General features: G+C 50.9%; 1 protein-coding gene across 1 annotated transcript in view; it reads left to right on the forward strand.

The window, feature by feature from the left end:
- Positions 1–14386, forward strand: part of SLC24A3 (solute carrier family 24 member 3) — a 474319-nt gene that overhangs the window by 277781 nt on the left and 182152 nt on the right. The window contains exon 3 of the mRNA XM_007454524.1: positions 2618–2694. Within this exon, the coding sequence (XP_007454586.1) occupies positions 2618–2694 (77 nt within the window). The remainder of the gene's footprint in view (positions 1–2617; positions 2695–14386) is intronic.

Consider the following 14386-nt stretch of genomic DNA (forward strand, 5'->3'; position numbering starts at 1 on the left):
TCCCACACGCCTGGGATCCACCAAAGAAGACTTCTGTTGCTGTTCGGAAGCAAACCAATTTGAAGGCATTTAACTAACTCTCCGCTGCCTTACATTCCCCCCAGCTGACCCCCTGACACACGCATGCTCTGTCTCAGCCACGGTGGCCCAGCCACCTTCAGCTCAGTGAGGAGGTCTGGCAGGGCCAGCTGCTCTGCTCACAGCCCCCGGCCCCCCCGCTGCTACACTGGGATCATCTCACGGAGAATTTCACCGATTTTCTCGCAGCCAGTCATGGGTTCTGACAGGAGGAGACACCCTTGACCAGGGACTAGGAGTTTCCGGCTGGTGATGAATCAGGCACCAGGCCAGGAAGAGCAGATCAAGACGGGGACACTGCCAAGCCTCCCACTCCCCAGAGGGAGAGAGAGGAGGGTCCCTGAGCCGTAAGGAAGGAGAAGCCTGAAGGACAGTTCTGTGGTCCCCACGCCCACTCCCCCCTCCTGTCCCCCCCTCACCCCCGCCCAACACGTGCTTGGCCAGGACTTTGGACAGCATTCAGCCCCTCCGGCGTCAGCACTGGGCTCTGTGGGTCCTTCCCCATCCAAGGGCACAGCCCTCAGCCTGGTCCTATCCAAGAGCCCCAGCCAGGTCCCAGGGTTGGCTGGGCATCCAGACCTCTGCCGAGACCCTCCCCTACCAAAACTCAAAGCCCGGAGGATCCACCTGGTCATGGTCATTCCACTCACTGTTGAGTGCCAAGGGGATTTAAAAACCAAAATGCCTGGATTCAAAACATAAATGTATCACATACTGACATAGTACCCTTGATCAAACCATTCCTGCAGGTCCTGGTAGAGAGGCAGGGATGACGGAGCTGGCACGGTGTGGGCGCCTTGCAGACGCAGACTGGTAAGGCTGCCTGCACCGTGGCCTTCACTCCCTTCACCTGCTGCCCTCAGCCAGGGTGGGGTAGGGGGGATGAAAGTAGCTGGCTTCCATATATCAGCACCAGAGGTACCTTGATGCCCCCTCACTTTTCCCACTTCCTCCTCGCTGATGGTAGGCGGTCCCCACGCATGAATGTTCTGCATGGCGCCCATCACAGGGAAGACCCTGGTTTCAGTTTCCCCAGGATGACGGCTGTCCTGATCGATACACTAACCAGGCCAACCAACCAGTCTCCACTTCTGGGGGTAGGTGGGCAATGGGATGGTCACATTTACCCGGGAACTGCCCGGTGCTGAAAAGCCCCGTGGCAGCTGCACAGAGAAATGCAAAGGAACAAACAGCCCACCTGCTTCCCTCTGGTGTGTGGAGGCAGAATTTAGATCAGATCAGGTCCCCTGCTTGGAGGGGCCCCCAGAAGGAAGAGGTCACCGGATGGAGTAAGATGGCAAATAGATGCCGGGAGCCGGGATCACAGCATGAGGGTGGCCCCGGCCCGTCTGCTGGGTGCGTGGTCCTCGTTGTGGACCCTCTAGCACGGTGTCCAGTCTGGCTGCGCCTCGGGTTCCTCGTCTACAGCACGGGAGCAGCAGCTTTCCGTCCCGGGTCAGAGGCATAGTGGGTGCGAAGTGCAGGGCCCGTGCCTGCCAGGAGCAGAGCTCACTGCGTGTGCCGTTGTCAACTCTGCACAAGTCTGTGTGGCCGTCCTGCCCCCAGAGCCTCCGTCTCTGCCCATCCCGGCCTGTCAGCAGCCAGCCCATCCCACAGGCGCTGAGAGTTCATACAGACGAAGGGCACATCAGGAAGGACCTGTGGGCGGGGCTTGTCATCTTCAGAACCACGGAGTGGGGCGCAGGGTCGGCCAGGTCCAGGCGCACGGTGGGCCGGACGGTGACAGGAAATCTGGGCTCTGGGTGCCCGAGGGTGAGAGACAGGCCTGCCCTGCAGGGTTCCCTCTCCTTAGCTTTGCCCTACAGCGGCCATCAGCGTCCTGGGTTTGGAAAGTGGGCAGAAAGGATGATTTCTCGTGGTTTCTGCCCTGTACTGGACTCCCTGGGGAGGGGAGGGCAATGTGTTTTAGAAATGAGAGCCGGGAGGGAGTCATAAGAGGCCCAGGCCCCAGGCCAGGGCAGGAGTGGGACAAGGAAAGGAGGGACAGAGGGACAGTTTAGAGGAGGGACTTAATCCTGTGTGTGCCACGGACGTCTGGGTAATCCCTGAAGCCTGCAGACCTCTGCTCGGGAAAACATTTCAGTGTTTGCAAGATGTGTGAGGTGACAGAGGGAGACTGATCCACTGAAATGAAGTTGTCACTGTGTTAGAAGATAGACCTGCATGATCGTGGTTCCTGTGTTTTCTCACGAACCCTTGGTCACAGGTGGCAGTTTGCAAGCCACCCTCACGCTAAATTGATGAGTGAGCCATGCGGATGGCAGGACAGAGGATCATGAACATGTCTCCTGGGGGCAGAGCCCGGGTGCTTCTAGCACAGCTGCAGTTTGTTGCCTCCGTTCTTATCTGGAGGAAACACCAAATTCCAGTTAGAGATTTGTGAACATGAAGATGTAATCTTTCCTCATCCGGGTTCGTGGACCCCGTATCAGAACGAGGATGGCGGCGCTGTCCCAGACCTCCCGCCCTGAAAGTGTTGCCACCTGTACTGAGCTGTTTTTCTCTCTCCCTTTTGTAGCCCTGCACGAGTTCCCCAATGACATCTTCACCAACGAGGACAGAAGACAGGGGGCGGTGGTCCTCCACGTGCTCTGTGTAAGTACCCCTCTGGTGGCCCTGTGTTCAGGGCCGGAGGGAAGGCCTGGCGGAGGTCTTGGGGGGGGGGGTGCAGAGAGGTGCCCTCAGGGGAGTCTCCCCTCCTGTTCACATACCTGGTAGGGGGCCTGTGAGCCCCATGGAGGGCGATCTCCAAATGTACTTTTTAAAAAATGCTTTTATTGAAATATAGTCGATTTACAATGTTTCAGGTGTGCAGCATGGTGATTCAGTTACGTAATATCTATATGTGTGTGTATATATACGTGTACCTATTCTTTTTCAGATTCTTTTCTATTATAAGTTATTACAAGATATCGAGTATAATTCCCTGTGCTTTACAGTTAGTCCTTGTTGTTTATCTATTTTATATATGGAAGTGTGTATCCAAATGTACTGTTTCTAAGAGGCCACATGTGTGTACACTGGAAGATACCTGGATTTTTCTTTCCTTGATACCCATGCCCAGGGCGTGGGTTCTGAGGTTGGGCAGAGCATGGGCTCTCTCTGCTGAAACGCCACCTGCTTGGGGAGGCCTTCCTTTCCCAACCAGCCTTTGTCAACTGCCTGTCTTTCCCCTTACCCGGCTTTACTTTTCTCCACAGCACCGAGCACTCTGTGCCATAATATTATAGAGTTATTTGCTTACTGCCCGTCACCCTCACTCACACATCAGCCCCATGAGAACATGGACGTAGTTTTGTGCGTGGCTTCCTTCCCAGACCTGTTCCTGGCACATGATGGGGCCAAAGTATTTGTTAAATTCGTGGATTAAATGTAATGGCACGTAGTAGGGGGTTCATAAAAGTGTGTTCTGGCTCTTAATATCCACCACTGCCCTAGCACTTCGTCCACAGGCCCAGTGGCTTGAAGGCCTTTGATTTTCCTTCTGCCCATTCGGAGAGTTTGGAGAGGGTGCAGGGGTGAAGCTTTCTCGAAAGAGAGGCTGCAGAACCAGAAAGACCCGGGGCAGAGGCTCCACTAGGTTCGTCACTGTGCTTTCCCATCTCGGCGGCATTCACTTTCCCCCGGAATGCTCTTAATTCCATTCTGGTTATTTTTTGCTGGGAAACAGTCTCCCAATTTAGTGACACACCCAATAACCACTTTCTGTTTCTCATGGGTTCCAGGGGTCAGTAGTTCAGAAAGGGCACAGAGGGGATGCTGTACCCCCGGATCCGGGGCCCAGGGTGGGATGATTCGGATGGCTGGTGGTGACGCCGATGGCTGGGGCTGGAGCCGTTGCTGCTGGAGGAGCCCTCGGAGAAGGCTCGTCTACTCCCTTGTTTGCTGTCCGTGTCTGCGGTGCCCAGAGGACTAGCCCGGCTGCGACTGCTGACCAGAGCACCTCGGTGTGGCCCCTCCAGCGTGGCTCCACGTGGCAGCTGAGGGTTTGCAGAGGGAGGGTCACGGTGGCGAGGAAGAATTAGAAGTCACACACGTCATTTCCAGCGGCCTCTATTGCAGTCACACATACACCATGACTCAGGGGAGGGGACAGAGACCTTACTTTTCCATCCACACCTAACCTGAGTAGGTCAGTGGGCACACCCTGGGCTCTGGAGTCAGACTAGATGTGGGTTGGGGCCCAGTTCTGTGCTCCCTGCTTTGTGCGTGGCTTCCGGTGAGATATTTACCCTCTGGACCCATAAGCTGCCCTCAGCGTGACCCCCTTCCTGGTGAACTTTCCCCATCACCCCAACCGGCCAGTACTCTGCCTGAAAAACAGGCACGAGGGATCTTCTGTCAGCAAAGACATTCTCTAAAAATACCAAACGATAAAGCAGACTCTGCAGCCTCCTGCCCTTCAGGGCAATTACAGGCACAGAGCAGTTACTGTGGATGGCAGCTGCCACCCCTGGCACCAGGGAGCCTTCCCGGTCACCGGGCTGAGAAGGCCCAGGCACCGCGTCGGGTCCAGAATGCCCCAGCAGCCTTAGCGCCCTGATGCCTCGGCATCTGAGAGATGAGGCTTCCACTCTCGGCCCGGGCCCGAACAGCACGAGCTTCCGTCTCCCAAGGCAGTGCTGTTATCTGCCGATGGCGGGGCTCCACCTCCCACCGGGGTCCTGAGGAGGGTGCGTGTGCCTTGTCCTTCGTGAGCCGAGGGTCCCCGTAAGGCCTCTGCCCTCTGTGGCAGTGCATCCCAGGCAGGCATGAAGGCCGAGTAGACAAACAAGGGTAATTCCACCCTTTGCTTAAAGGTGCTTTTTTTTCCTCACGTGCCTAAAAGAGTGGACATAAGCCTGCAGCTTCACACTTTGTCATCACTGGCTCTGACCCCCACCCTCGGCCCTGGGCCCTGCATCACAGAAACCACAGGGCAGGGAGTCCAGGGGCCAAGGTCCGCCCCTTCAAGACCACGCTCGAGGCACCCGGAATTTCAGAATTCTCCACCCAGGCAGCCTGTACCTGTGGCCAAGGCCTGCACAGGCCTCCTCCCCGGACCCACCTCTCAGAGGGGGGAGACCCCGGTGGAGAAGCCTGACCTGCTGCCTAGGGGGGGTCCCCGTGCTGGCAGGTGCAGGACGGGGCCGGGCTCGGCCCAGGAGGGGCCTCTCTTCTCCACCTGTCAGGGTGGGCCTGCTGGTGGCCTCCCCAGGGTCAAGGAGCAAGTCTATGTTATCCTACCCTTGAGGGTATGAGCCCCCTGGGGGGACCTGAACATCACGAGAAACCCTTATGCAGCGTCTGACGAGTCGCAAAACAAAAGCTGCTCAGTCCCTGATTGTTCAGCACTGAGACAAACCATTCTTTTTACCCCTCCACCCACTATGGCACCCAACACATTTAAGACGCTCATGAATTGTCAGATGAACGTTGCTGGTTGTAAGAAAGGCTGCCAGGGCTAACCTGAGCCGTTTCGGTGGCCAGTGAACAGATAAATGCATGCGTCAGAGCTATGGGAGCTACATACAGGTTCTTGCACTCAGCCTGCTGGAAAGCATCTCCAAGCCCCTGCAACGTGGTGCCACCGGGCTGGACCCTTCTAAAAGCCCGAACACAGCTCACCCTGCAGGAGCCCGCTGTCTCGTAAGGCAGGCCCACCTCTGGACCGCTCCCACGGTGTGTGAACGTGGCCGTGGTCCCCCCAGTGCCGTGGGAACGCAGTGAAGGCTCCATCCAATGCTGGGGGGCGCAGCTGAGTGGGTTTGAAAAGTGGGCAGGCATTTTCTAAAGGAGAAGGGGGAAGGGATTCCAGGCAGGAACCCAAACCCGTGATCGAAGATGTAGACCCTCAAGTCCAGGGGGTCTGGAGTGAGCGGAAACGAAGGTGGGAGGGTGGGAGGTACCAAGAGGTGACTCGGCTGCTGGCTTGGAAGTGCGGGGAAGCAGCCCCCAGTCGCCATCCTCCTCGCCTGGGGAATTGGATCAGGCATGGCCAGAGGTGACCCAGAGCAATCTGCTCCCCAGTCAGGCAACAAAGGTCCAGGAAGTCCAGCGAGGAAGGCTCAGGGCCATTTGGGTAGGGGTCCCAGAATCCAGGTACCTGAGGAACACCTCTCAGGACATCATAAATGGGATGTGGGGACTCATCATCTGGCCTCCTCCAGTGAGGGGAGGGAAGCCCTCTGTGGGAGGGTCCCAGAGCTGTGTCCTGTCACCCCAGGCCGCCCCAGGGAGAGGGCCCCAGGAACCGACTGGCAGTGATTTGGGGTCTCCACCGGAGTGCCTGAGCCTTTCAGAGTATAACCCCAAACCTGATTAAACTTTACATTTGCACCTAAACTCAATACCCCTTTCCACACAGACCCCGTGAGTTTGCTTTTCACGGGAGGCTTTTCACGTAGCTGCTGACCTCAGCCGGGTGCTGACCTCTGGTCACAGGTGGTTCCGAGGACTCCCCGAAACCATCCTTCAATCTTACTTGTCAAAGAAGCTTACCTCTCTTTTTCTTTTCTTCCACACTAATATTTCCCTCTTTTGTGTGAGCTTTGTGGAAATCACGTGGCCATTTCTGGTTAAAATTTCCCTCTTTTGTGTGAGCTTTGTGGAAATCACGTGGCCATTTCTGGTTAAAATTTCCCTCTTTTGTGTGAGCTTTGTGGAAATCACGTGGCCATTTCTGGTTAAAATTTCCCTCTTTTGTGTGAGCTTTGTGGAAATCACGTGGCCATTTCTGGTTAAAATTTCCCTCTTTTGTGTGAGCTTTGTGGAAATCACGTGGCCATTTCTGGTTAAAATTTCCCTCTTTTGTGTGAGCTTTGTGGAAATCACGTGGCCATTTCTGGTTAAAATTTCCCCACACTGTGACTTGAACTTTCCCTTGGCTTTTTCTGGTTTTCTGGCTGTCAGAAATGCTCAGGCCTGAGACTGCGCTAGAAAAAGAGTCCTTCCGACTTTCTTTCCATATGGGTTCCTTCCTAGAGTGGAAATCCGTCGTCTGTGTAACTATCAACAATGACTATCCCCGAGGAAACACACTTGTCTGAGAACTTGCTTTACAGTCAGCCTGCTCTAACGTTGAGATGCTGAAAGCAGTGTTCCTGGTCTGTGAGGAAATGTGCACCCTAGAAACTCATGGGCCCTGCCCCAAATGGACAAACAAACCTGGAAGTAACTTTGTGGAATCATGCTTTGTTGGTGATTTATAAATACCTTGTGAAATTTTGCTGCTTATCCTGCATGTAGACAGCTGAATCTTTGCGACTGTGAGCTGGGCTCCACATTTTCTCTTCCAGTGAGGAAGCTTTAAGTAATCAATATTTGAGATTCTTTGTCAAGACTGGTCTGTCTTTAATAAATCAGCCTCCACAGCAGAAGTAAATGCCTCCTGTGTACCTTGTTAGCTTTCAAAGGGATTCTGCCTAAGTTTTGAGCCTTCTTTTTGCATTTTTAGTGTGATTCCTCTCTTTCGGCGGGCAGAGATTTCTACGTGCTTGGGTGTGAGGTGGTAAAGTATCGCACTCCTGGAAATGAACGTGGAGGCCTTACCAATGCAAATTCTGCTAAGTGAGTCTGGAAGATGGGCTGCTAGCTGGTCCAGTGACTCAGACCCACCCATGCACCAGCCCAGGAAAGAAACATCAACAAGAACGTTTCTGACATCCATCCTTATATTCTAAAACCTAGACACTCTGTGCCCACGGAAGAGATTTCTTCCTCTGAGGAGCTTTTAGGGTCACATCAGGCTTCCCAGGGTGGCCAAAGGGATGCTCAGGCCACCAGGAGGTCCCTGACTGTCTGCCTTCAGCCAGCTCTGTCCGGTGTGGGGGGGGGGGGACTCCCTTGTCCATATCTCCATCCTCACTGCATCCCAGTGTCCGGTGCCCATTTTAGTGGCTCCCACGTGAGGAGAGGAGGTGGGCTCCCAACAGCGTGGGTGTTTGAGAAGCACAGGCAGGAGCCGTGTGCTGGGCCGTCGTGCGAGGGCTCCCGCCCAGGGAGGTGCTCCAGGAGCAGCAACGGGGACCGTTCATGTCAGTCCCTGCAGCGTCCCCATAGGATGGTGTCTAGGGCTGGATCCCCAAGGTTGGTGGTCTCCCCAGGCCCCCAGCTCCTGTCCACATTTCTCTCCTCCTTCTCTGCCCCGGAAGTTTTTAATCTGGTCTAGGAATTGGGGAAACTCATTCTGTGAGCCTGCATCCAGATTCTCCCTTATTCCCAGATCAGCTTTTTGAACTCAAGAACTTGCTCATTTCTGTCTCGTGATTCCATGAAGACCTCCTGTCTCCCAGAGCTGCAGAGGAAAACAACTGGCACTGGAGGAAGGCCCCTGGGACAGAGGTGGTGAAATGTGATTGGGATGCGAGGGTGAGGCTGTTCAGATATCATCCTCCCTCTGCAATTGTGGTTTCTCTAGGTCCAGTCTGTATTTCCTTGATGTTACGGCATTGCCCGCCTAGCCCAAGCCGAGTGCCTGTGTGCCCTGGCTCTCTCTGTCCTGCCCCCTCTAGGCCATCTCTGCCCCCGAGCTGGCTCCGGCTTCCCCTGGTGTTCTCTGCCCCTGCTCTGCTCCCCGCCCCACCCGCACTGTTCACTGTCCCTTAATTCACAACCCCCAGAAGCCTCGTGTTTTTCCTGCCAGACCATGGGTCACCAGCCGACCTGACGCTTGGTCAGGTCTTCATCAGTCAGGGAGACTGAAGCACAGGAGGGTGGGCGGATCCTGAAGGGGGACGCTTGGCTTTGCAGCCTGCACCCTAACTCCAACCTAACCCCCCACCCAGAGCGAGGTGAAGGCTACTTTGTATGTGCTCCCTGGGAACCTAGTGGAGAGCCCCATCTCAGGTGGGAAGGACTCCCTTCCTCTCCCTGACTCCTCTGAGCTCCAATCCCCTTTCAGTCCTGGGGGAGGGGGCTCTCTGGAAGGGGCCTCACTGGTGGATGTCATTTCCTTGTGGGCTGGGCTGCTTCCAGTTATCTGTTTAATTATAATATCTGGAAAATAGTTTCCCTGGATCCACTCCCTTCCCTGGGACCTAGATTGCTTTTGTTAAGAGCCAAAGGATAAACTAATTGATGCCCTAGCCAGTTCTCAGGGGATGGAGGGGCCGGGGTACCAGCAGGAGGTGGAGGGGGCCCTTCCCGCCCCCCCCCCCCGACCCCGCGCCGACTTGGAGAGGCAGCTTTGCATGTCAAAGCTCCACCTCAGCCCCAGGGGTTATTTTTAGCTCTCCAAGGCCACCCTTATGCTTTTTTGGGCCTGAGACTCAACTTTACTTGTATAGACCAGTGCTATCTAGTAGAACTTTTTGTGCTGATGGAGGTGTTCTCTCTCTTCTTCCAATACGGGGGCTGCTGGCCACCTGTGGCTACTGAGCATTTGAAGTGTGGTTAGTCTGACTGAGAGGTTAGTCTGATTTTAAATTTTATTATAATTAATATAGATTTAAATAGCCACAAGTGGAAGGGGCTCCCCTAGAAAGCCTAGAGATGAATTCTAATTCAGCATCATCCCTCCCTTTGCTTATGTTGTCAACTCAAAATCACGAAGCAGAGGTGGCCGGGAATAAAAGGTCACCAGGAAAGAGGCGCTGCTCCTTTACCCCAGCCTCTGATGGATTTAGTAGCTCCAACAAACGGGATGCAGAGAAGGCACTGCCAGGCCACCAGGATGGGAAGTTTGATGAGAGAGTAGGACACCGAGATTAGGAGTGAGAAAGTTTGTATATCACCAACATGCTGGGGGCTTTGGAACAAGTTACAGAACTTCTCCTGGCCTCAATTTCCACATCTGTAAAGTGGGAGCACATAGTAGATACTCAGGAAATGTTAGGTTCTTTAGTCCTCACCTTCTCCCCACCCCACATCCCTCTAAGGGCAGCTCACCTGTGCTTAACCCATCGCAAAGGACCAGAGACAGACCCACTGGGAGACAGCCCCGTCTTGGAGAGCACCAGGACAGGGGGTGTCCCAGAGACCTCTGTGCAACTGGCATTTCTGCCCAGGGCCCAGGGCTCTGGGAGAGGGACTGCCTCAGGGGTCTTAACATTTAAGGGGACCCACAGGATCTGGTCAGCAAGGCCCTGGCACAAGCTCACTGGTGAGGTAGACGTGTTTAGTTAAGGGATTTCACCCTGGAAGAGAAAAATGATTAGAGGAGCTTGTGGAATTTCCTGTTTACTCTTGGAAAAGTGCTGAGCATGTCCTTAATTTGTCAGTGTCAACTCAAAGCTAAAACTGGTGTCCAGAGAGGCTTAGTACAAAGAGGGTAAATTATGTTCCGAGAGACCTTAAGTTACTCACTCCTCTCCGTGCATGAGACCTAGTTCAGACGACCCAGGGCTGACCGTTAGGCACCATGGGCTGCACACAGCTTGGCTGGTGGTTGATTCTCCAGGACCCGGAGCTGGATATAAAGCCTGGAGGTTTAGAGCATGCACTTTGAGTGAAACCCACCTGAGGCTCAGTCCTGGCTTTTCTACTGATAAGCCGCGTAGCCATGACAAGCTGCTTTACCTTACCAAGCCTCAGTTTCCCCATCGGTCACTGGAGGTAAATGCAGCAGCCATCTCATCTGGCTGCTTTCAGGAATGCATGAAGATAGGCGTGCAAAGCTCTTGGCAGAGCATCTGGCGCTGCCTGGATAATGCCCCACCTGTACCCACTTAGTATTTACAGCTTGTGCGTGCGTGCCTGACCCCCATCATCCAGCCCCCGTGACTCTGGGCTTTTTCTGGTCCCCAGAGCCCATTCTACCAGAATTCAGGGCAGCGCAGATGTGCCAGGAAATCACCAGCCCCCAGAATTAGCCCTCAGACAGAGAGGGGTTGGTGAATAAATGAATACCTCGGTTCCCTTGTGCCTCGGATGTGCTCACGGAAACGCCACCCTGTCTCCCGCAGTTGTCCAAGCAGGGATAAGCTCTAGGTGCCCATCCAACATCTTGCTGGATAACACACCTTGATGAGCTGCCCGTTCTTCCCCAGCTCATTTTCCTGCTCTTCTCCGGGGGGCTCTTCCTGAGATTCCCTCCTCCCAGTTAAAAGACTTGCACTGGAATCCTGGAATCCAGTTCTGCTTCTGAGGCAAAGGCTGAAGAGATATCACCTACCGTTATTATTATGCACATCCGTTCCCTCTCTAAAACCCATGAGGCTACAGGAGATGCAGAATTCTGAGACTCCAGCCCCTTCTGGACAGGCACACACTAAGGTGCGACACGAGTTGATCTACTGTGTCTTTGGTTCACATCCTGAACGCAGCGCAAGAGAGAAAGAAGCTTGCGGGGGAATGAGCTTTGCAGCAGACAGTGTCACATTGGATCTTAGGAGGAGCCCCAAATGGTGATGGGAGAGAGCGTGCACATTGCTTAGTTACCAAACGTTTACCCCTGGGGACTGGACACCCGCAGCCTGCTGTATGCTCCTCTTCACCTTATTTATCTAATTTATCACTTGGTCCACCCTTCCCCACTCTAATTATTTTATTTTCCCTTATTTTCTTACATACAAAACAAACTTAATTTTTGTGTTCCTCTGAGATGACATTGCCAACAGTCCCAATTTGTGAATAATAGTCCTATACTGGCTACAATTTTGTAGTATTTCTTCCTCTGTGTCTCTATTTCGGCCCTGCGAATTGGTTCATCTGTACCATTTTTCTAGGTTCCACATAAATGCATTAATATACGATATTTGCTTTTCTCTTTCTGACTTACTTCACTCTGTATGGTAGTCCCTAGATCCATCCACGTCTCTACAAATGACCCAATTTCGTTCCTTTTTATGGCTGAGTAATATTCCATTGTATATATGTACCACATCTTCTTTATCCATTCATCTGTCGATGGACATTTAGGTTGCTTCCATGACCTGGCTACTGTAAATAGTGCTGCAGTGAACACTTGGGCGCATGTGTCTTTCTGAATTATGGTTTTCTCTGGGTATATGCCCAGTAGTGGGATTGCTGGGTCATACGGTAATTCTACTTTTAGTTTTTTAAGGAAACTCCATACTGTTCTCCATAGTGGCTGTATCAATTTACATTCCCACCAACAATGCAAGAGGGTTACCTTTTTCTCCACACCCTCTCCAGCATTTGTTGTTTGTAGATTTTCTGATGATGCCCATTCTCACTGGTGTGAGGTGATACCTCATCGTAGTTTTGATTTGCATTTCTCTAATAATTAGTGATGTTGAGCAGCTTTTCTTGAGCTTCCTGGCCATCTGTATGTCTTTGGAGAAAAGTCTATTTAGGTCTCCTGCCCATTTTTGGATTGGGTTGTTTGTTTCTTTAATATTGAGCTGCATGAGCTGTTTATATATTTTGGAGATTAATCCTTTGTCCGTTGATTCGTTTGCAAATATTTTCTCCCATTCTGAGGGTTGTCTTTTCGTCTTGTTTATCGTTTCCTTTGCTGTGCAAAAGCTTTTAAGTTTCATTAGGTCCCATTTGTTTATTTTTGTTTTTATTTCCATTACTCTAGGAGGTGGATCAAAAAAGATCTTGCTGTGATTTATGTCAAAGAGTGTTCTTCCTATGTTTTCCTCTGAGAGTTTTATAGTGTCCAGTCTTACATTTAGGTCTCTAATCCATTTTGAGTTTATTTTTATGTATGGTGTTAGGGAGTGTTCTAATTTCATTCTTTTACATGTAGCTGTCCAGTTTTCCCAGCACCACTTATTGAAGAGACTGTCTTTTCTCCATTGTATATCCTTGCCTTCTTTGTCATAGATTAGTTGACCATAGGTGCATGGGTTTATCTCTGGGCTTTCTATCCAGTTCCATTGACCTATATTTCTGTTTCTGTGCCAGTACCATATTGTCTTGATTACTGTAGTTTTGTAGTATAGTCTGAAGTCAGGGAGTTGGATTACTCCAGCTCCTTTTTTTTCCCTCAAGACTGCTTTGGCTATTTGGGGTCTTTTGTGTCTCCATACAAACATTAAGAATTTTTGTTCTAGTTCTGTAAAAAATGCCATTGGTAATTTGATAGAGATTGCATTGAATCTGTAGACTGCTTTGGGTAGTATAGTCATTTTCAAAATATTGATTCTTCCAATGCAAGAACATGGTATATCTCTCCATCTATTTATGTCATCTTTAATTTCTTTCATCAGTGTCTTACAGTTTTCTGCATACAGGTCTTTAGTCTCCCTAGGTAGGTTTATTCCTAGGTATTCTATTCTTTTTGTTGCAGTGGTAAATGGGAGTGTTTCCTTAATTTCTCTTTCAGATTTTTCGTCATTAGTGTATAGGAATGCAAGAGATTTCTGTGCATTAATTTTGTATCCTGCAACTTTACCAGATTCATTGATTAGCTCTAGTAGCTTTCTGGTGGCATCTTTAGGATTCTCTATGTATAGTATCATGTCATCTGCAAACAGTGACAGTTTTATTTCTTCTTTTCCAATTTGTATTCTTTCATTTCTTTTTCTTCTCTGATTGCGGTGGCTAGGACTTCTAAAACTATGTTGAATAATAGTCGTGAGAGTGGACATCCTTGTCTTGTTCCTGATCTTAGAGGAAATGCTTTCAGTTTTCGCCATTGAGAACCATGTTGGCTGTGGGTTTGTCATATATGGCCTTTATTATGTTGAGGTAACTTCCCTACTTGCCTACCTTCTGGAGAGTTTTTATCATAAATGGGTGTTGAATTTTGTCAAAATCTTTTTCTGCACATATTCATATTATCATATGGTTTTTCTCCTTCAATTTGTTAATATGTTGTATCACATTGATTGATTTGCATATATTGAAGAATCCTTGCATCCCTGGGATAAATCCCACTTGATCATGGTGTATGATCCTTTTAATGTGTTGTTGGATTCTGTTTGCTAGTATTTTGTTGAGGATTTTTGCATCTATATTCATGAGTAATACTGGTCTGTAATTTTCTTGTTTTGTAGTATCTGTGTCTGGTTTTGGTATCAGGGTGCTGGTGGCCTCATAGAATGAGTTTGGGAGTGTTCCTCCCTCTGCAATTTTTTGGAAGAGTTTGAGAAGGATGGGTGTTAGCTGCTCTCTAAATGTTTGATAAAATTCACCCGTGAAGCCATCTGGTCCTGGACTTTTGTTTGTTGGAAGGTTTTTAATCACAGTTTCAATTTCATTACCTCTGATTGGTCTGTTCATATTTTCTATTTCTTCATGGTTCCGTCTTGGAAGGTTATACCTTTCTAGCAATTTGTCCATTTCTTCCAGGTTGTCCATTTTATTGGCATAGAGTTGCTTGTAGTAGTCTCTTAGGATGCTTTGTATTTCTGTGGTGTCTGTTGTAACTTCTCCTTTTTCATTTCTAATTTTA

This window comes from Lipotes vexillifer, unplaced genomic scaffold (genome assembly GCF_000442215.2).
Source record: "Lipotes vexillifer unplaced genomic scaffold, Lipotes_vexillifer_v1.1 scaffold365, whole genome shotgun sequence".
Lineage (NCBI taxonomy): Eukaryota > Metazoa > Chordata > Mammalia > Artiodactyla > Lipotidae > Lipotes > Lipotes vexillifer.